The following is a 23,205-nucleotide window of genomic DNA, read 5'->3' on the forward strand; positions in this document are numbered from 1 at the left end:
TGTATATATATAATCATTAAACTGGTCTTTTTAAATTCCCATTGAGGTAAAATCTTGGAAGACTTCATTAGTTGTGTATCAAAATTTGGACAGAATTTCGCATTATGCTTAATTTACAATCCGACATAGTAAATATATAGGCAACATGTGATTGAAAAAAAATGACTGCTTGTTAAGCTGTGGTCACACAAGACTTAGTGACCACATGTAATGAAACTGCGAAGGCAATGGGTGAAAAAAAAAATCTGTTATTCAAGAAATACACCAATTTTGACAGCCTGACTTCTCAGGGTGTGACGTATGCAATACTCTGTAATCTTTTTCTGAGCAGCCACCTATACATTTAGCCACCAGTAATACTATGGAAAACACTGCTGCTGTAACTATGTTAACGCATGAAACAAATCTGTGAAGTGATTGTTAGTGTGTTACCTTGCGCTTCCGTCCCTTGCTTTGTCTGACTCTGATGAGCTCTCCTCACTGGATATGAACTCTCGACTCTTGAAGCTGTCGTTGCCTGTAGCTCGCTCCTCTCTTTTTCCCTTCCACCAGCTGACTTCCTTTTCCTTTTCTTCATTCTTCCCTCCTTTCTTCTTTTTCTCCCTTCAGGAATGAAATGTGGGAAAATGGTAAGACACGGCCAGTTACTTAATGCTAAGATCATATTTGGAACAATATGATGGTGAGTAAATACACTGTCCATTCAAAGTGAGCAAAGGACAAAGTTGTGAATATTTTGAGTACTTTTTTGAGCTGCCCGAGGAGCCTCCTCCACTCTCCTTGTACTCTCGCATCGCTCTATCATACTCTTTCTTTGCTTCCACTGCTTTCGCATCCCACTCCTGGTGGAAAAAACAAAATATCAGTTCAAGTTCAAAGGGAGACTGAAGGAGAAACAAGACAGTTAGAGGAATCTAATACATTAAAGGGATAGTTCACCCAAAAATGAAAATTCTGTCATTAATTATTCACCTTCATGTCATTCCAAACCTGTAAGACCTTCACTCATCTTCAGACACAGTTTAAGATATTTTTGATGTAATCCAAGAGCTTTCTGACCCTCCATAGACAGAAAACATTTACAAATTTCAAGGCCCAGAAAGGTCGCGAGGAATACCTTTCTGGGCCTTGATCGTGTTAGGATCCTTGCGGTCTATGGATAATATCTTCATTTGTGCTTTGAAGATGAACAAAGGTCTTACGGGTTTGGAACGAGATGAGGGAGAGTAATTAATGACATAATTTTCATTTTTGAGTGAACTAACCCTTTAATATTGTGGAAAGTCCACTGAATGTGTCAGTGTTTAGAGAGTGTATGTCACCTCTTTCTTCTCTTTGCCAAGTTGTTTCCACATCTCTCCAGCCTTTTTGGAGATTTCTGTGATAGAGATGCCCGGGTTCTTCTGATTTAATGCGGTCTCTGCTCGAGTTCAGCCAGAGCATGTAGGCACTCATTGGCCTCTTGGGGCGCTGCTGTCCTTTGCCTTTTTCTACACACAAGAAGCATTGAATTTTGAGTAAAAAAAAAAAACTTACTAAATGTACTTAAAATATATTTAAATAACCATTGTGCAAACTCTGTCACCCACATGTTTTATTCTTCCCTCTTCTCACCTCTTTCTTCCGTGGTTTTCTTTCTTTTACAAATTTCGCTTTCTTGGCTGGTTTCTTCTTCCGATCGCCATCACTGTCTCCGTCATCAGCGCTGCTTTCACTGGCAGAGGCCTTACTGTCATACCTGACACACAAATATGACTTAATGATTTATCACCCTCACCATTAAATAGTGTAAGCATGCTTGCTGCCTCAACATTAAGGTATTCTGAGGTTTTTAGTATCAAATCTCATTGATAGGGTATTATGGGTGGTTTTATAGATGTTTTTTGACAGTTTGTAATATCTGCCAGGCAAAAATTGCAAGTCTCTTCTTAACAAGCCTCATGACTTGAGGTATCAAGAGGTTTTAAACGACGCAGCACAAACTATACACCAAAGTTTAATACTTACATTTAAGAGTTTGTTCATGTATGAGAAATAAATAGTAATAATAAGTTTGTCTTTGCTAAAACTGGCATATCAACACAAAGCCTCTTACTCCTCTGCAATTTCATCGTCTTCTTCTCCAGGATTAAAAGACTCATCTAAAAAAAAAAAAAAAAGTAAAATGTTAGTGTCATTTTTGACATCTAAACATCTGCACCTAGGGGGGCAATATGGCAACAAAGTTATCAAGCTTATAGAAGAATAATAAATCATCATCACTAAATAAAAACAGAAAAATAATAATTTCAAGCAATAGAATAAATCAATGTAACAGTACAGTACAAAGACACAATTGAAATAAATCGTTTTTCATTTATGTCTAACAAAATAAATACTATAATAAAAATAACAAGAACATATCAGAGTTTCTTTTGTGTCTTATTGTGCCATCTATTATACCATAATTTATGCGAGAGTGTAGCATTATAAAATGACATGAACGCAACTGCAACAATCTGAAATCTCTACTGACACATTTTTTTACCGGTTTATTGTGTGTACACCGGTCATCTAAACACAAAATCATTTTTAGCTTGCAGACTGATTGGCTCACCACTCTCGCCCTCTGAGTCGTCACTGTCATTGCCCTCTCACGGATCTTGCCCTCTTCTTTCATGCGCTCCAGGTACGCATCGTGCTGGTCGTCGTCTGAGTCACTGTACATGTTATCATTACCTTTCATGCCCTGACAGAGTACAAATTAAAACATCAGGGCTATAAATAAAATATCATTGGTAAAGTTAGTATTTGTAACAAAGCAGACACAGGAAAGCCCTCTTCCAAGCAAAAGATTTCAAACCCACTCATGTTCACATACTCACCGGCCTTTATCTCTCTCACACACACACACACACACACACTCATATAAGCAATCCAGTGCTAACTCATTCAAAAAGCACTCCCTTGAGCAATGCTGTCTTCAGCACACAGAATTATCTATCATACAAAAGGTTTTCTCGTAAAGTGACCACAAAATTATATTCAGGTTTCGGGCACAATACTATTGTGGTCTTAATGAAAGTCTGTGTGATCTGAACACAGCGTTAAGCTGGTCAAATCATAACCAGCAGTCCGCCTTTCCACATTTTTGGTGGATGAGACATCTGCCTTAAGCCATCAAAGATATGAAAGAACACATTTGACACTCGGGTTGTGATTGAGACACGCAAACAAACACCATGCAGCAAGTTATTGGAGCACCGACACCGGACCAAACTGCAGGCAATACCAACCTTTTTCTACATGAACACAATACAGACATACACCACAAACACAAAGAGCAGAATAAGTGTCCGTCCACGGTGTGAGGGGTCTATGGACATGTCTAAGTGGATGAATATTATGTAGTGCTTGATAGAAGAAGACGTACCTCTTTGAAGCCTCTGTTCTTGATGCTTAACTTCTTAGCATTGACGAAGTCAAAGAGTTTCCCATATTCCTCCCTGAAGAGGAAGACAGAGGCAAAACAAACAGAGGATAAAGACTCTTTTAGTGAGTTAAAGCTTGTTCACACCAAGAATGATAACTATATGTGACCCTGGACCACAAAAAAATTCATAAGTAGCACAGGTATATTTGTATCAGTAGCCAACAATACATTGTTGGGTCAAAATTGTAAATTTTCTTCATGCCAAAAGTAATCAGGATATTAAGTGAAGATATTTTGTAAATTTCCTAAACTAAATATATAAAAAATTTCATTTTTTATTAATAATATTAATTTCTAAGGACTTAATTTGGACAACTTTAAAGACCATTTTCTCAATATTTAGATTCCTGATTTTCAAAAAGTTATTTCTCGGCCAAATATCGTCCTATCATAACAAACTCTACATCAAAGGAAAACGTATTTATTCAGCTTTGAGACTTTTCCTATATCTCAATTTTTTTTAATTTAGCCTTATGACTAGTTTTGTGTTGCAGGGTCACCTATTAGCTTTCATAAAGTTAAAGTTTAAAGTGTATCCAGAGGTTTTGTAAACTTAAATGCTTGAACTCTGGATTCTGATTGGCTGTCAATGTTTTCTTTCATAAGCTCAGGGGGAAAAAAAGAGGAAAGAGATTCAATCAATATTGTTCCCCTGTGCTTTTATCATTATAAGCTGTGGTGTGGTCATCCCTATCCCATTTTGTAATTGAATAACTATCTTTAGTACGTTATATAGGGAAATCTTGAATGTTTTAGTGAGATATGTTTTAGTTCATTAGATATGAAACACAGTATGTACAATGAGTATGAACAATGAGAGTTGTGTGTAGGATTTTTACAAAAATACAGAACCAGAATGTAGTGCAAAAGTGTGTTTAAGTTTGCTCAAAAAATGACCTGTTATTATTTACTCACCCTCATGTCTTGTCAAACCTGTATGACTTACTTTCTTCAGTGGAACACAAAATCTCAAGTGTGTGTTTGTTTGTTTTTGTCTACACAATGGAAGTCAGTGGGGTCCAATTTTGCTTGGAAAAAAAAATAGACAAAAACAGAAAACTTTTGGGTAACTATCTCTTTTAGTTTTGCAGAAAGTGTTGTTTCTCACACATTAGTGTGATGTGATTAACTGATGTCTTGGTGTATTGATTCAGTCATAATGTGTGTTAAATTGAAAATACTTTAATGTGCATAAAGTAGCTTTGATTTTTCCCCCCTTAACGTCTAATGTAGAAGGGGTCAGGGCACTAAAAGAGAGGGGCAATTTTATTCTAGAATAACAAATAAAATCACCACAAAGAGGCAGCACAGACCTTCTATGGCAGATGGGGGTAAGTGCTTAGGGACATAATGGCAGGAAGTGCCTTAAACAGGATATGGACACTGGCCTTTTCATTACTGGTGTGGTCAAGTTCCCACAAAGTTATGTTCTCAACAAATGGACAAGATTAACTGTGGGCTCATGGGTACCTCTCGATGCTGCTGAAGGTGTATTGATTTCCCTGCTTGGTCTCGATCTCGAAATCAAAGGAGCGGGTGGTGGTGGTTCCACGAGCGAAGTTCACACAGGCGATCTCCTCGAAGCGCAGGTGCACTGGGGGCTTGTGCACATAGATGAAACCTCTTTCCAGAGGATACAACAGCCCTGAACTGGCCTTGTATGAACATGTTATACACTGAGCACCTGAGTGACTAAAGAGAAGAGTGAGAGGAAATAACACTGGAAGGGGTTTTCACAAAAATACAGGCTTTACTGAATTTGCACAGATATTACTGTTTGTTCTACTACATAATTCCAGAATATACAGCAATATCTGAAACATTAAAGAAATGCATACTTTTATGCAGCAGGGGTGCATTCAGTTGATCAAATGTGACAGCAAAGAGACATTCTTATAAAAAAATCTACTTCAAATAAATTATGCCTTTCTATTCATCAAATTATCCTGAAAAAATTAATCATGGTTTCAATATACGCATTAAGCAGCTCAACTGTTCCCAACATTGATAATAACGTGAAATGTTACTAGAGCACCAAATCTGCATATTCCAATGATTTCTGAAGGTTAATGTGACACTGAAGACTGGAGGAATGATGCTGAAAATTCAGCTTTGATCACATGAGTTAATTACATTGGAAAATATATTTAAAAAGAAAAAGTTATTTTACATTTTAATAGTATTACATAATTATTATTTTTTTTATTATAAAAAAACGCAGCTTTGTTGACCACAGGAGACTTTTAAAAACTGCAATATTGAATATAACTGACCCCCAAACTTTTGTTATTAAATTACTATTAAAACATACATCAGGAAGATTCGCTGCAACTGTATTATATCAGATATTTAAAAAACTGCATTTTGGTGTATATTGTATTATATTTATGTATTTTATCCTCTTTAATCTTGAAAAACATAATATTAACAATATGTAAAAGTAGGTATATGTTGTTTTGTTTAAAATAATTTAAGCTAATTTATACTTTTGACTTGTTAAAAAAGTCTTTTTGCAGTTGTCGGTTTTTTAAATCTAATTTTCTTTCACCGAAACGTTTTTGCAGTGCTTACCCTTGGAAATTTCCAGGCACTGTGATCTTTCTGTTGACCAGGGCCTTCATGACTCTGCTGACCATCTCATAGAGAGAGCCAGACATGTTTTTATGAAGTTTCCCCTCAAAACGTCTCTCAACCTCATCCCTGCAGAACACGAGAGAGAGAAACCGTATTGCTGGATGGCAACACATTTTGAAGAATGAGTGTAAATGATGGAATACGTTTGAGTGACATATTCTTTTAATCCCAGGTTGCTCCAAGGTGACTGTCCCTGTAATAACTCTACTGTAACTTGCTTAGGATAAATGCATCTGCTAAACGACTTCTTGCTCTAAATTAGTTTCATCAACCTTGCTGAAATGAATGAAAGCTACCTTTCTACTTTTAGTCTTGGCAGCAAATGTAAAGAGTTTACATCCTTCAGAGTCCCTCATTCACTCACTCTCACTCACTCACTCACTCATTCATGTTGAGAGTAAGGCTGATATCCTCCTCCTTAGAAAACAGAAGAATGAGAAAATGATAGCGGGTTTGACCTTGTTTAATAGGCGGGTCCAGACTGATCTGAAACAGACAGAGAGAGAAACAGATCAATGCAAAAGACAAAGCCCTGTGATACTAGTACTAAAGATGGATCCAGACAGAAAGCACAGGTTGTTTAACAGACAATGATGCCACACTCACCACAAAGAACATTTGGCGCTGATCCTTATGAGGCAACAGGAAAAGGCGGAGCACTGTGGTGTATGGGATCTTGTAGTCAAATGTCTTACCATGCAGATGGAGGAATGTCGGATAAATGCGGATATCGTACCTACAGAGAGCAAAAACCATCAAAACTTTGCTAGTTCACATTATATTTTAATAAGATAGCAAAACAGTGTGGTGTTATGTTTATGTATATGTACCTGCCCCTTGGTGTGAGGCACTGCAACTCTCTGAAGATACACACAGCATCTCCTGTAGCCTGGATGACATCTGCCTTTGACAGAATGTTCTGAGCAAAAGCCTAAAACAGCAGAGAAGAGTACCGTGACCTCATTAGTTTTCAGTTGAAGTGGGCTTTACGGAGGCAAAGATTTTACTTTAGGGCTCTAACTGGAGTCTGTATAAGCTTAGAGAAAAAAAAACCTGAACATACAAATGAAAATAAATAAATTGATTAAAATAACGAAATATTACAATACAAAATGTACAAATTAAATAAATAATACATCTAACAGTACAGTACTATATAAAGTAATATAAGAAAAAAACATTATAATATTTTATACATTTATAATGTTATTTTTTCTATTCAAATTAGATTCAGTTGGGTCTTTTTACATGAAAATGTGTAACATAATTTTAGGACGTGTGTCACTCACACAAGGACGATCATATTTTGGGTCATCTAAAGACTGAAAACCCCTGCTTTATAGGCATATTATGATTATTACTTTTTAGACTGTGCCATCTGTTGGTCACTGTTAGGTAGTGGCCCACACACACTTACCTCCACAGGGTCTGCACCCTCCTCTCCTGTGGTGGGTGGGACATAGAAGCGCACCTCCATCAGGGATACCTCTGTGTCATCATTCTGATGAAACTCCACAGTGACCTCGTTCTTTCCCGTGGCACACTGGGACACACTGTTGAGCGGAATCTCAAACGCTGGACTCTCATTCACCTCAAATGAAAGCAGCGGTCCTGAAAAGCCACAGGAGGACAAAATATTTAACACTTGGATATGGCAGTGAAAGCTATGTCTATTAAAATGCAAAGCTGGTTAGTTATTAACAGTCTTCTATTATTTCTATTAATTATTTTGAATTGATTTATTATTTCTAGTGATCGACCAATACAGTCTGTTGATCACAACTTGTGTCTTAAAAATAAGGATGGCTGAAAGCTGATATAAAACTAATAAATTATATCACAGTATTTTACTTAAAGAGCCTAAGTAATGCATGTATACCAAGTGCTGTAATTATTATTTGTTTTTGTTTTTTATTTCTACATAATATTTACTAAATTAGACATTATTCAAATTATAGAATTTATTCACTATTTAAAAAAATTATAATCTGAAATTGATCTTAAAAATAAACCTGTAAAATAAAATAAAAATTATTCTTAGCTATGCTTGATTCTGTAATCCTATTAAAGTATTAAAAAAAAAAAAAAAAAAACGCTGATTGCAAGTCTATGTGCACGGGTAATAATTTTTTCCCTCACTGTAAATATGACACAGCACAGCATTGTTTGAAATCAAGGATTTAAAGTTTGTATATGAGGAAGTATTATAGTGTTTGCCTTTCTATTATCACTTTAGTAATAATAGTAATAATGTATTATTAATCTAGTAATATATATAATAGTAGTCTATTATTACTTTCTATTATTACCAATAATTTAGTTCACTTAAGAACTGTTAAACCAAGTAAATTAATAAAGAATGAGCACTCCAAAGTGTCTCGCTTAAGCAGCGCTTTTCAGGCAAAAAGAAAAACTTGTTTGTCGTGGCCAATAATTACAAAAGTGCCAAAAATCAGCAAATTTATGGTGAAATATCAGTCAACCACTAATTATTTCTAGAAAATCAAAAGTCTATTACTGTGAAAGTTAGAATATTGTACCATTCATCCTACAGCCCATAGAAATCTGAATTAAGGTCACTATAAAAAAATGTGATACTGTACATTTCTCAGAAATGGTGTTGCGTCAGGAATGCACTGACCATTAAATTTAGCAGTGCCCCAATTCCAGCCCTTCACACACATATCTTTCTCAACCAGCTCCACCTTGTAGTTGGCTTTGAAGTACTCTGAGATCTTTTCAAGGTCCTTTGCATAAAAAGAGAGAGAAAAATCGAAGACATGTAACGAAACAGTGGAGGCTGGAGCAAACTGATCTACTTTTAGTATTTAATCTGTATCTCAGACTCACAGTGTCTTTGAAGCCATCATATTTGTAAATGTTGCCGGTGCTGGTCCACAGCTTGATGCCGTGACCCAGACACACTCTCCTCCACTGGGCTTGAGTCAGCTCAGACACTGGAATGCTGTCCACCTTCCCAGTCTTACTGTTTTTATACACCACTGTCTGTTTACTGAAGCGAAGACGCCCATCGTTCTGCAGAGAGAGATCGGTCAGATATGTTCAAGAATAAGATCTGCAGGCTGTCATAGCATCTACTCACCCAGGTGCCCTTGACCTCCTGATAAATCTCACTGAATTCCAGAGTGTCGTTCATGTCTGCCACTCCAGCTTAGACAAGAGTGGACCTGTGACGTTCAAAAGCTGCGACTGCAGAGGTAAAAATCATACATATATACATTATACAGTATTCATATAGATTTTTTGTAATCGTCTCTTCTTCTATCTTCGTTTCAAGAGTGTTGTCAATGATCGAAATTTACTAACTGATGCTGAGTCTGCACTATTTTCATTGCAAGATGATTTGGATGTCATTTAGCGTTGTGCTATACAATAAGTATCTGCGAATCTTAATATAATGAAGAGGCACTTCAAATGCTTTTCTAAATCTAAACAAATAAATGGAGCTAGCGAAGCTATCATATTCTGGCATCCAGTAGCGGCTGGTGTTTTTCTGTTTTTATGACGAACGACAGATTTTAAATTGTCAGTAAATTTCTAACGTGGCTAGTTTATTTCGAACACGTTTATGGCATATGTAATTAAATATGTGAGATATTTGAATCAGCATTACTGTTATTCGGCGAGAGGATCGAGGCCGAGTCCCGTGTGCGTAGATTTGAGGAGCGCAGCGAAGAGGTATTGTTCGTCGTGACGCCATCACGCTCCGTGCGTAGCCCCGCCCTTCCTATCGAATGTCAGTTTTGTAAACGATCGAGCCACAAGAGCGAGAATTTAAAAGGCTTTATTGATAAAGACTGCTGTCAACATTGGCAAGTAATTGATCGTAAGACAACATCCAAGCAGCATTCAGGTATGCCGTGAATTTCATATATATGTAAGGGGATGCACGTGCAATTTTGCAAAAGCTTTAGTCCAGTCGGAAGCAGTGTTTTTCTATCGATCGATTAATAAAAATTGCCTTTACTGGTCATTTTAATGTTTTTTTTCTTATTCTACACAAAATGAATTGTTTTTGGGCTACTTTGCTGCATACGTGAGCATCTTTGAATAAAGATACTTTACTGTGCTTTGCTGCGATGTTTCCTATTTACAATGTATTGTAACAACCGCACAAAGGACAGTGAAGGCAGAGACCCGCACAATCAGATGGCAGTTTATACACGATTCTTTATTGCTTGTTAAAATATGGCATTATCTCATAAAACAGATTACCCCCCTTGTTTGCCAAAATTGGCCCACATACAAAACGGACGAGCTCACGTCAGGCGAGGAGGATACACAGGAAATCTTCAATTATCAGTTTATGAGTCCACCTAATCAGCTTCTGCAATCTCTGTACTATCTCAAACAGTTACATCGGTCACGAGCTCTCCTAGCCCAAAGTAATATCCCTAGCTTCCTAACACATTTACCCCACCACTGACTGCCTATCTTCACCGCCGGAAATACTAATTATCCCGAGCGGCCGTCTAGCGTTTCCCCATCAGTGAGAGCTCTCGGAATCTCTCTCGAATAGTACTCAACCCATCCTTAAATAATCATCATCTCCTCCTACATCAGCTGTACACTTTAATTCAATTAAGCCACAACAATTCATTCAAATTAAGGGGCGTGTACATTAACACCTAAATTCCAATTATTTCCTTCTCATTACAGTATCAAACGCAAGTGTTGTGTATACAATAACAATATGCATTTACAACATACTTGATGAATGATCTGAATATTAATGATTTAGACTTATCATCATGATAGATCCCTGTAAGACTTTAGTTTACAATTTTTTTTCATTGTTAGGTCAAGTTAACTAATCTTTCTTTATTTTCAGATATATTGTTAGATCAAGTTAACTAATCTTTCTTTATTTTCAGATATGACACCTAAGCGTGGCCTCATAACCGATACCTTCAAAGTTGTGAAGAAGGCAAGGAGGGGGGGCAAGAGAGACAAGTCTCCTCCACCGCCAATAGCAGGTGGGACAGGATGTTTGTTTCTGTTTGTGTATCTGCATGTGCATATTTCAGTGAAAGCAGAGATCTGTAATATGTCATGATATTCATAAAGTGTGCAAATTATTTAGAGCATGCAAATGCTCCAGTGGTGCACCATTGATGCAGCAGCATTTATAACAATGTTATAACTTATCAGAGCCTGAGCCCCCACAACTGAGTGAAAGAGAAAAAGATCTACAAGAACTGAAGAAGTTTGATCTGGACTATAAATTCGGACCATGTACAGGTGCATTAATAATTTTACTAACCGATCTCTATGTGTAACATTATGTCAGTATTTTTTGTCATTTCTGTAGTCTGTAAAGCAAAATAATCCTGAAATGTATCAGCCTTGTCACTTTGAGCTCTTGAATTCTTTTCAAAATAAAAATAACATATAATAGTGTGTGTGTGTGTGTGTGTGTGTGTGTGTTTGTGTGTTTGTGTGTGTGTGTGTGTGTGTGTCAGGGATCAGTCGAATGCAGAGATGGGAGAGGGCAGCACTGCATGGGCTGAATCCCCCGCAGGAGATTAAAGACATTTTACTGAAGGAGAGCACTGACCCAGAGTACACACAGAGGTATTAATGATATGCACTCCTATACTCTCTCCTTCTCTTTCTCTCCCTTTTACTGTAATGCTCATGTTCTTTCTCTGTTTCAGTCTCTGGCGTGACTATCCCCTCTGAAAAAAAGATGAGAAAAGAAGAAATACTTTTGTAGTGTTTGATAATATGTTTGCTTTGTTGTTTATTACACTACATTTTATTAAACATTTTATACTCAAAAGTTATTGTTGAGTCATGGTTTACTCTATGTGCACCTGTTCTATATGCATAATATCAATCACACATATCCTTATATGCCTTTTTTATTTAGTCTCTTTATTATATATTTTTTTATCTTTTTGGTATATTCTGTCACTTTTTATAAATTTGTGTTACATTTAAATTTTGTAAGTACCTTATAATCGTAAACCACAAATTAAAAGTTAAAAGGCCTATCTGACAATATTTTAGCAGCATTCGGTAAATCTCAAATATTTAAGTGGATCCCAAACAATTTTGCTAAAAGCATTAATTGTTTAACATATCGATTAATAATGATCACTTTTACCGATGCTTTTAAATGTTTTTATATGTAATTGAAAGTGGGCATGCTACATAAAAATGTTTTATGTTTTATTATAATTCTATAGGCCCACTTGCTTTTATAGATCTAAAGATCCCCTGTGCTGTGTGCTGCAATATTTCCTAATTAACAAAAGTTTTATATATATCATTCACACATATATAAATTACACTTACTGTAAAAGCTATTTTAACAGCTAGAAGTGCAAAAAAAAAAAATGCAATTGTCTATTGAGTGGTCAATGACATATCTGTGAAGTGAAATCGAAGTCAGATACATATTATTGATCACCCAATAGACAATTAGATTTTTCTTTTTCTTTTTTTTTTTTTGCACTTCTAGCTGTTAAAATAGCTTTAACAGTAAGGCATATGTATATGTAACATATGCATGCAGGAATTACAACAGTCACTCTCGAGAATGATATTAATTAGGGGCAGATAATTATTGCAATCACTGAAATAGGTCAGATACCCTTCCACCCATCAACCTGTTTGTTTGGCTAGAATTCATTATAATATTTTCACGTCGACGTGGATTATGGGTTTGACCAAATTTGCTGGCTCTGCATATCGACCTCATTCGTATGGTCCTAGTATTCACCAGCGAGCGCGTCATCAGCCTCCCTTGAGTGACAGATGGATGCGGGGGGAGGAGCTGGATTTATTGACCCAAGCGACGTTGTCCCGCCTCTTCGGTTAGAGCTGTTTCTCATTGGTTCACAACAGCGTCACTTAACATTCACGTAGCCTGAGTGGTTTATATAAAAATAAATTATATGGCGTTTATTGTCGCACGCAACGGTCACTAGTTAAACAGAAAGCCACAGTGTGGGTGGAAGCCTCGCCCTCCTGCAGTAAGAACGAGCAGGCGGAACTATCAGTAGATGGACGAAGCTGATTTGTCCACTCCATCCGTCCGGATGAGGTTTTGATCGCTCATTGGCTGCAGCGTTGCCCTTCGATACTGCGACTGAAGCGCCTACGGTAATAATGTCGCTCAGTGACCTAGTATTAAATAAAGCGACGGTTATGTGGAAAGGAGGTAGCGGTGGATTATAGCATCGGCTTGGCAATTTTAAATACTACCGGTACATTCAGGAAGACTTGTCAGCGTCGAAAATTTACAAAAAAAAAATCAGTCATTCATCCCACAGTAAATTATTTTTGTATAATATTCCGGATCATGCTGAAATCTGAAGGAAAACGTATAGCAGAAAATCCTCACTTGCCTTGAGCAGCGCTGCAGTGCGATCTCTGCCTCTCCGTCCGACTGGATTTCATCAGCAGATCGATCTACAACAGCACACACCGCATTGGGTTTTAACTGGGATATATTCTCTCTTGTCGCGGTTTAGCAAATCGGTTTGGTGTAACTGAAGTTATTGGTTTGCAGAGGACCGAATTAACGTTACAATTAAACTGGTGAGTAAGGTTTTGTCGGTGTGTCTGATACAGTAGATTGGGAAGTTATCGATCACAGTGCCTGCAGGATCAGTCATTAAGGGAATCTGATCAGCGCTGTGTGCGTGTATTTTGCCCAGTCAGCTGTAAGCCAAACTTGACAGAAAGATACACAATTCACAGCTCGTAATCACTCGCTATTATTTACATTTACAACATCATTGGCATAAAATGAACCGAAACGTTTTGCCTGGGATATTTATGTGTGAGACCTAACGTTATAGAGTTAAATATTATCCTGAATGGTTATATTCAGAAAGTCATCGTTATAACTAAACCTGCAGGTAACGCACAGTAATAACAGGTAGTTTCGCGTCTTAATACAGTTTCCGGAAAATATAATATCCTGGGTCTTTCATTCAGGGAGGTATCTTACGGTTAATCATAAATACACAGCAGGTGCGCACAGGTGTTTACTGTTACGTTACGTTTACGTTAGGATACAGTTTTTTTTTTAAAATATCGAAAGTTCCTGCTAGTATCTGAGCCTTGTTTGAAATTGAAAGCTATTATTCAGATAAAAATGAAAATATGACATGTTGAATCCCTTATGTTGGTCCAAACCTGACAGAAATCACTTTCATTGTTTCTTGTGTTCATGCAGTCAAAGTGGACAGTGACTGCGACTATTATTTTTTACATGGGAAGGTTGTCATTTTCAGGTAAGGCTGAGTAAAATATGATGGAATTAGATTTTGAAATCTATTATTTCCTTGCAGGGATGGACAATGCCCATACAAAGACGGTTGAGGAGGTGCTGGGATATTTCGGTGTCAACGAGACAACGGGACTGAGCTCTGAGCAATTAAGGAAGAGCAGAGAAAGATGGGGCCCCAATGGTACTACATATCTTCCACAACTGTTTTGTCCATTATGAACAATAGAAAATGTCATGATGAGATTGAATTTAACCTTTATATCTTATCTTCTGCTCATTTTACTTTGCTATAACCTGTGCCACAGAGTTACCTGCAGAAGAAGGTGAGCTGCTCCCTTGGGTTTGTGTAATTATTAGCAGATCTTTCATCATATTCTCTAAGTTAAAAGTCTCTCTGAGCTTACCTTTGTTTCATGGGAGATGCTGGTTGTCTATATAATTAGTTATTATTAGACTCCCTTGAGGAGGTTGGATGAGGTTTGCACTCTGTTTGTAGCTGAATAGATCTTGATTGAATGTTAAAGATGTATTTGTAATGTTTTTTTTTCATGTTTACGAGGTTTACATGTTCCAGGTTTTAGTTTTCTGAGGGTTCTTTTTCACTTAATGGAAAGTGATGTTGAAACTTTGTGACCACCGTAGGTCTTTATCATTTTTTGTTGTGTTTACAGGTAAGTCACTATGGGAACTTGTTCTGGAGCAGTTTGAGGATCTGCTAGTTCGGATTCTTCTCCTTGCTGCCTGTATTTCCTTTGTAAGTATAAATCAAAGACTGTGTTTACTCTCTACACAAGAGTAGTGCTGCCACAGCCCAATAGCACAAGCTTTTCACATTTATAGAGACCAAACATATATGCATTAATTCTACAAAACTCTAGCAATCTCCATTCATCCACAAATACTACTGCCAAATATCTATCCATCCATCTCAAAATATCTGTATAATTGCAAATTGATTTTAGGTAACAATTCAATGAACAATAAGTTAATATTGTGCTTACTGACACAATATTTTCAGTACTTCTGAAAAAAATTTTTGTCTGTTTTTGCTGAACAATTTGAGTGAGCTGATGATTCAGTGAGCTGTTCATAAAGACGGTCACTTGCTTTGTTTTTGAATGAATCAGTCATTTGAGCAAGTTGGTTGAATGGATCATTGAATTACTCACTTGACCTGCTGCCACCTGTTGGTGTAGTTTTAAATTTCATATTTAGACTATCATTTTATTAAAATAAAAAATTATATATATATATATATATATATATATATATATATATATATATATATATATATATATATATATATATATATATATATATATATATATATTTCAGTATTCAGCAAAAAATAGAAGAAAAACATTAATGCCTATTCAAACCCATTAATTGGCATTATTTATGCAATTCTAATAGCTAATTTTGGCCAATTCTTTTTAACATATCTTCTTTACCCTTTTTTTTCAAATATATTTTAAATGCATGTAAATTAAAATCTGTATTATCCTTATTTTAAGAATACATACTAACTAAAATAATGCTTTAGTTATCATTAGTTTAATTCTTGCACAGAGTTACAATTAAAAGCCTGGTTTGCTGTCTCAAGCTTTGCATACACAAATGTCCACACAAAAAATATGTTTGCACTAGATTTAAGATAAAAGTTAGAACCAACTGAAAGCCTTATTTAGAATCGATTAGATTTTTAAATGGAAATGTATGTTTATGCAGTTGTTCTGAATCTGGTTTGACATTTGCATGGGAACATGGTTTACATTCTGTTGGAAATCATAAAGCTTAGAGAAAAATTCATATTGCCCATGTTTTGCATTACATTGTTCTTTCTCTGTCTTTCAGACTCTGGCCTGGTTTGAGGAAGGGGAAGGAACAATCACAGCCTTCGTAGAGCCATTTGTCATTCTCCTCATTCTTATTGCCAATGCCATTGTAGGAGTGTGGCAGGTAAAGGCTATGTAAATTCTTAAATACCTCTTAAATATGTTAATATAAAATATATGAAGCCTGTGGATGAGACAATAATGCCGGGTGATTTGCTAGAAATTACAATTCACTGTGTGTATGATTTTGTAGGAGCGTAATGCAGAAAATGCCATTGAAGCCCTAAAACAATATGAGCCTGAAATGGGGAAGGTGTACAGACAGGACAGGAAGAGTGTTCAGAGGGTCAGAGCCAGGGAGATTGTGCCTGGAGACATTGTGGAGGTGGCTGGTAAGAATTAGAACTAGATTTCTACATCACTTTTTTTTTAATTTGCCAAATTAAAATGAATTTAATGAGACATTTATTTTTAGTTTGTTCATCGGTACGCTAATGTGTTTCATTTATGTCCCAGTTGCCTTTTATAATTCATTTCTAAGAGGCTGGAGTAAAAGTTAGAGAAAATAAAATAGATGTGGTAAGTGTTTCCATAAAGAAAAAAAAAGAGGTCCACTCTCAAAGGAGATGTCTGGAGATAATTTTAGGACATTGCTGAATAGAGATGGCTGTGTTCTGATTGTTTGTCAAAGCCAGTCAAAACTGCCTAGTACAGTCTGTCTCAAATGCATTTCTCAGGAAAATAGCCAGCTGTTCCCACATTTAGGCAAAGTATTGTTAAATTCATGTTTGGCATAGTTGGATTCTTTCCAAAAAACAGGCACATTGATTATCTGAAGTAATGACTCCCGTGAGACTGCTGCCCAAAATATCACAGGTCCCCACCATGTATTTATGAAAAAAATCTAATTTTACTTTTTTTAGTGAACAATGTTTTAGATTCCTTAAACAGGTTATTTACTTTTGCATTAATAAAATGCTACTGTCAGAATTTCCTGGGTTATGAGGTTTGTTTTAAATACTGTTTACATTTCTGAAATTATGCTTGGGCTTTAGGCCAGTTATGCATTGAACTGTCCTATTATTATTGTTGGTGAGCTGTGACTTGCAGCCACAGTTCCTTTTGCGTCAGTGAAGTTTTTCCAGATTTATTTGCGCATGTTATTTTTATAGGCTGTTTCCCTGGACGCATTAAATGTGCTGCATTCTGCACCTGCAACTGTAGCACTTGGCATCTTTGGAACACTGTCAGTTGCCTCTTGTTGCTTTGAAAACTCACATCAAAGTCTTAATCGTCTGAACCCATTTATAGCTGATGCTTGCTGCTAATTGGCAATCAACCTAATTTGACTCTCCTTTGTAGCTGCATTTGCAATTATCATTTGTTCTCTTCAAAGTAAATCTCATATTCATTTACATACATGTAACATATACTGTGAAAATCTGAGTACTCAAAATCTAATTTAAACCTGAAAAAAAAGAGATTGTTTTAAGATCTGAATCATTCATCCATCCATCTATCTTTTCCCCTCCTATGTAGGGTCACAGGGAGGATTTTAAATGGTTTAAAATAAATAAAATGAATGCACTAATCAAATAAGTGACAATGACAATGTAAATGTCTTTTAATTCAGTCATTCACTCAAATTTTTATGCTGATAATACATGATGTATTTTTATTTGAACCAATTTTTGAAGTGTTTGTGGTGTTTGGTATCAGATTTGACACAAACGGTTAAAACACAGTCTCAGAATTTGTTTTGGCCCTCCACTCAAAGTTCCATTCTAAGAGTTCCAAAGCTAATGAATAAAAATAAGGTTGACATTTTTTTGCGTCGAACTGTATCTTGATTGACATTGGTTTCTAAAGATAGATTGTAAAGTATGGGGTGCTAATCAGCAGTATTGTAGTCTAAACCTCAGAGTCCCACTGTAGCAAAAGGACAGTAGTTATTTAAAGCACTTAAATACCTTTTTTCTTCTTCAATTCCCAACATTTAGTGATAGAAAAACATCCCAGTATAGACTGCTTTTTTTCTGAGTGTTGCAGAAATGCTACAGGGGTCCTTTTTAATGTAATTAACACACCAGAGCACAGTCAATAATATATATAAATATTAAATATAAAAAGAAAGTTTTCTAAAAATGTTAGTTTTTTTTTTTTTTGGGGGGGGGGGGTATTTTTGCCTTTATTTAGATAGGCTAGTGTAGTGACAGGAAAAGTTTGGTGGGGATCGGGAAAGGTCCATGGGCTGGGATTTGAACTCAGGACACCCGAAGCACGATGGCGATATATGTTGGCGCTGCCCAAAAGTCTGTCGGCACAGACTATTTGAAATTATTTTTGATGCAGTCTAATAAAATAAAACAATTTGTTACCTTAATTATTATTGCAGTTTGAAACCTTTTCAACAAACATCATCATTTTATCATAAGTGGCTCCAAAAATATATTTCATTGGGAAAAAAAAGGAGAGGATGATAGTTAAATAGAAAAAAAGTCTGTCTGTTGCTCAAAAAGTGCTTTAACACATCAAAAGTATGTTTTTATACATTACCTAAACCCTTTCTCATTTGTGCTGATTACATTGGTTGCATTTCTGTAAAAAAACATGTATATCTTTGATACCTTTACTGTTCTCATCGCATAACATGCCTGATAAAAAAAAATTACACAAGTTTATCTTTTTTGCATCTGCTTTTCTCCAGTTGGTGATAAAGTCCCAGCAGACATCCGACTGACCTCCATACGCTCTACTACTCTGAGAGTGGACCAGTCCATCCTGACGGGGGAGTCTGTATCCGTCCTGAAACACACAGACCCAGTGCCTGACCCCCGTGCCGTCAACCAGGATAAGAAAAACATGCTCTTTTCTGTAAGATTATCTGGAGGGATTATGTTAGTTATCTGTCCATCTGCAGCGATTCTTTATGAATTTCAAGTTTTGTTTTTGTTACCTTTGGTGATTAGGCACTGGATAAAACTCGGCCAGATGTGGATGTGTATGATGGTTTTTGTACTGTAGTGGATTATTTCTGGCAGTTAAGTCTGTGTGTTGAATAAAACATCACTCATATTGTTTGCTCCCACATGGCTATAGACTGAGTCATCACATCACACAGGCTTTGAGCTCTCAGATGGATAATGACCACAGAGTACCAGCCTCAAAGACTCCAGCCCCACACCCACACACGCACACTAAAGCCTCCATTACTTCTGTCCCGCTGAGAAACTCTAATAGATGTCTGGCCATGTAAGGACAGGAACATAAACAGTGACTTGGAGGACCCATCCAAAATGAAAAAGCAAAACAATGATTGAAATGAGTAGCACTTTATTTTACAGTCCTGTTCTACTTGTGCTTACTTATGTATGTATTGTAATAATTATAATAACTGGGTAATTACTTGGTTCTAACCCTGAACCTACCCCTGAATCTTATCTTAACCCGTAAAGTTACCCCATATTATATTACAGTACTTTTTTGGGTAAGTACACTGTAAAATAAAGTGTTACCATGATATGACTTTAAATATCACACATCTAGGCTCCAAAATTAACTTTTTGTCTCAGCGGACAATGGTAGGTGTTAAAAAAGTACCTACTAAGTGCTATGAAAATATTATCAAACATATATGATGTTATTTGTTATTTATGATTTCATTTTCATAGCTTAAAGTCAGGAATATATTGCCCATAGATTTCTAAAGTTGGTACATTTTCAACTGAAGTAAAAGTTGAGGTAAAAAGATACTTTCTCTTTTAGTACGTCTAGTACTGCTTAGATCTAAATTAAATTACTTATCATTTATAAATAGCATTTTAAATAATGTATTATGTCACAATTCCTGTCCAACTGGCCAATAAAATTTTATTCATTTGTTCATTTTCTTCAATTTCTTAATTCCCAAGTTTGTTATAAGTACTGTAGGTGATGTTAATCAATCCTGGAAATTCAATTATGCTCATAGTAATTACTCTATATGACAGTTCATCTGATCCACTTGTGAATATGTGTTTGTGTAGGGGACAAACATTGCAGCAGGGCGAGCGATAGGTGTTGTTGTGGCCACGGGGGTGCATACAGAGATCGGGAAGATCAGAGATGAGATGGCAGCCACCGATCCAGAGAGAACCCCTCTACAGCAGAAACTAGACCAGTTTGGAGAGCAACTCTCTAAGGTAGGAATCTCAATTATCTGTGCTCTCTCTTTTTGATTTTGCACATTATCTAAATTTTCTGTATGAAAACAATGTGCAGTAAGAAGCAGAGCACTGTGCTCATTTTCCTTGATTTGTTTAAACAAAATGTGATTAAAATTACGAAATAATCTTATTTATTTTTTAAATATGCAACATTTTAGCATATATTTAATCTTGTATGTGCATATGACTTTCAAAAAGCTAGTTGGCTCTTTAATATATACTGTGCCATATATATTTCAAAAGATTAAAAAATCAGACACAAAATCTGTATCATATTCCATATTCTGCCGTTTGCTTAATTTAGCTTTTTCCTTGCTATACTTGATTTTTTTTAGAGCATATAATTTGCACTGTGATGGCAATTTGCCATTTTTGTACCTCATTATTGTACCTCATTATCTTTACTATTTCTGACCTTTTTGCTAATAATTAGATATATCATCAAAAAGTAAATATAACTTTGTAAATATAATATCCAAAAAGTGAAACTTGTATATTATATTCATTAATTACACACAGACTGATATATTTCAGATGTTTATTTCTTCTAATTTTGATGATTATAACTGACAACTAAGGAAAATCCCAAATTCAGTATCTCAGAAAATTTGAATATTACTTAAGACCAATACAAAGAAAGGATTTTTAGAAATCTTCGCCAACTGAAAAGTATGAACATGAAAAGTATGAGCATGTAGAGCACTCAATACTTAGCACTTATACTTAGTTGGGGCTCTTTTGCCTGAATTACTGCAGCAATGCAGCATGGCATGGAGTCGATCAGTCTGTGGCACTGCTCAGGTGTTAGGAGAGCCCAGGTTGCTCTGATAGTGGCCTTCAGCTCTTCTGCATTCTTGGGTCTGGCATATCGCATCTTCCTTTTCACAATACCCCATAGATTTTTTATGGGGTTAAGGTCAAGCGAATTTGCTGGCCAATTAAGAACAGGGATACCATGGTCCTTAAACCAGGTACTGGTAGCTTTGGCACTGTGTGCAGGTGCCAAGTCCTGTTGGAAAATGAAATCTTCATCTCCATAAAGTTGGTCAGCAGCAGGAAGCATGAAGTGCTCTAAAACTTCCTGGTATACGGCTGTGTTGACCTTGGACCTACCTCAGAAAACACAGGTGACAAACACCAGCAGATGACATGGCACCCCAAACTATCACTGACTGTGGAAACTTTACACTGGACCTCAAGAAACATGGATTGTGTGCCTCTCCTCTCTTACTCCATACTCTGGGACCCTGATTTACAAAGACATTTACATAACTTTGGACTACTCGGCAGCAGTCCAGTCCTTTTTGTCTTTAGACGCTTTAGATGCTTGGACAGAGAGCTCTGTGAACAGGCAGCCTCTTTTGCAATGACCTTTTGTGTCTTACCCTCCTTGTGCAAGGTGTCAGTGGTCGTCTTTTGGACAACTGTCAAGTCAGCAGTCTTCCCCATGATTGTGTAGCCTACAGAACTAGACTGAGAGTTCATTTAAAGGGGCTTTGCAGGTGTTTTGAATTAATTAGCTGATTAGAGTGTGGCACCAGGTGTCTTCAATATTGAACCTTTTCACAATAGTCTAATTTTCTGAGATACTGTATTAGGTTTTTTTCTTAGGTGTCAGTCATAATCATTAAAATTAAAAGAAATAAACATTTGAAATATATCGGCCTGTGTGTAATGAATGAATATAATATACAAGTTTCACTTTTTGAATGGAATTAGTGCAATAAATCTACTTTTTGATGATATTCTAATTATATGATCAGCACCTGTATACACATTGCCATTTACACTATAATTGTCATCTGCCATTTATACATCATTATCACTGTATCTGCACCCTCTCTTATTTTTTTTCTTTGTCATTTGCATTTAACTTATCTCTTGGCATCTATTCCTCATATCATATAACTGTATTTTATTGGCTGTGTACTTGTACTTTGCCCAATAACAATTGAAGTGAATGTATTCTTATCTAATCTAATATAGTATTCCACTCCCAAAACAGCCTTTGTTAAATAAATGAACCCAAAAATACAATGCAAATGTAAAAATACATTTACAGTATTTCATTGACAGATCCTCTCATTTGCTACGTAACATTTAGCATGCACTCTGCAGCAATTTGTCAGCATTGTCGAGCTCCAGAGGTTGGGTCAGAAGTAACTGTTTGAATTTGAGTCATTCTTTCTCTTTCTCTTTCTCTTTCTTTTTCTCTTTCTCTTTCTCTTTCTCTTTCTGTCTGAAGGTGATCACAGTGATCTGTGTGGCGGTTTGGGGCATTAACATCGGTCACTTCAGTGATCCAGTGCACGGAGGCAGCTGGCTGCGTGGAGCTGTGTACTACTTTAAGATCGCAGTCGCTCTGGCTGTAGCCGCCATCCCTGAGGGTGCGCAAATATTAACCTATTTTTTATCTTTGCCATAGCCATATAATTTAAATCTCCTTTTCTCGGGAATGCTATATGTTGGGTTCCAGATGTCTGAAAATATTTTGACTATCTTAAATTGTAAAAAAAAAAAAAAAATCACCTACAGAAAATAATATTTTAGGTTTTTGAAAATGTAAAGTTAGAAAAAGATTAAACTTTTTTTTTGTTTTTTATGGGCCCTTTACACATTCCCTGGTTCTTGGAAGTGGAAATTGGTTGGGTAAACTTAATTGGGTAAACTTATATAATGGTAAACAGAGCAACAAATAAAAGTTTTTAAATATACTGCAAAAATATAATTTCTGTCTTCCCATTTACTCCAATAGCAAAAGTAAAAAAAAAAAAAGTTTTAGTCCAGTTTTAG

At 36.2% G+C, this 23,205-nt stretch overlaps 3 protein-coding genes across 3 annotated transcripts in view; 2 read left to right on the forward strand and 1 right to left on the reverse strand.

Annotated features, from left to right (window-relative positions):
* Nucleotides 1-1,391: 1,391 nt before the first annotated feature.
* LOC113095106 (FACT complex subunit SSRP1-like) lies at nucleotides 1,392-9,847 on the reverse strand. Its single transcript, XM_026260714.1, is given in 17 exon segments — nucleotides 1,392-1,490; nucleotides 1,615-1,738; nucleotides 2,096-2,141; nucleotides 2,597-2,635; nucleotides 2,638-2,728; nucleotides 3,276-3,281; nucleotides 3,413-3,485; nucleotides 4,943-5,164; nucleotides 6,044-6,172; nucleotides 6,489-6,592; nucleotides 6,713-6,842; nucleotides 6,937-7,037; nucleotides 7,524-7,717; nucleotides 8,748-8,853; nucleotides 8,957-9,142; nucleotides 9,210-9,316; nucleotides 9,741-9,847. Coding segments are annotated over 16 exon segments (1,644 nt in total). The 5' UTR covers nucleotides 9,264-9,316; nucleotides 9,741-9,847; the 3' UTR covers nucleotides 1,392-1,451.
* On the forward strand, nucleotides 9,836-11,913 carry LOC113095107 (DNA polymerase delta subunit 4-like). The gene is made up of 5 exons (XM_026260715.1): nucleotides 9,836-9,980; nucleotides 11,002-11,103; nucleotides 11,279-11,368; nucleotides 11,590-11,701; nucleotides 11,785-11,913. Exons 2-5 carry the CDS (start codon nucleotides 11,004-11,006, stop codon nucleotides 11,807-11,809), a joined length of 327 nt encoding a protein of 108 aa, XP_026116500.1. The 5' UTR covers nucleotides 9,836-9,980; nucleotides 11,002-11,003; the 3' UTR covers nucleotides 11,810-11,913.
* Nucleotides 11,914-13,243: 1,330 nt separating this feature from the next.
* Nucleotides 13,244-23,205, forward strand: part of LOC113095104 (sarcoplasmic/endoplasmic reticulum calcium ATPase 2-like) — a 28,866-nt gene continuing 18,904 nt past the window's right edge. The window contains exons 1-9 of the mRNA XM_026260713.1: nucleotides 13,244-13,675; nucleotides 14,434-14,553; nucleotides 14,678-14,695; nucleotides 15,044-15,126; nucleotides 16,227-16,331; nucleotides 16,461-16,599; nucleotides 18,915-19,081; nucleotides 20,233-20,388; nucleotides 22,658-22,799. Coding sequence (XP_026116498.1) covers nucleotides 14,436-14,553; nucleotides 14,678-14,695; nucleotides 15,044-15,126; nucleotides 16,227-16,331; nucleotides 16,461-16,599; nucleotides 18,915-19,081; nucleotides 20,233-20,388; nucleotides 22,658-22,799 — 928 coding nt within the window. The 5' untranslated portion in view covers nucleotides 13,244-13,675; nucleotides 14,434-14,435. The remainder of the gene's footprint in view (nucleotides 13,676-14,433; nucleotides 14,554-14,677; nucleotides 14,696-15,043; nucleotides 15,127-16,226; nucleotides 16,332-16,460; nucleotides 16,600-18,914; nucleotides 19,082-20,232; nucleotides 20,389-22,657; nucleotides 22,800-23,205) is intronic.

The sequence above is a fragment of the Carassius auratus genome, unplaced genomic scaffold (genome assembly GCF_003368295.1).
Source record: "Carassius auratus strain Wakin unplaced genomic scaffold, ASM336829v1 scaf_tig00215626, whole genome shotgun sequence".
Taxonomy (NCBI): Eukaryota; Metazoa; Chordata; class Actinopteri; order Cypriniformes; family Cyprinidae; genus Carassius; species Carassius auratus.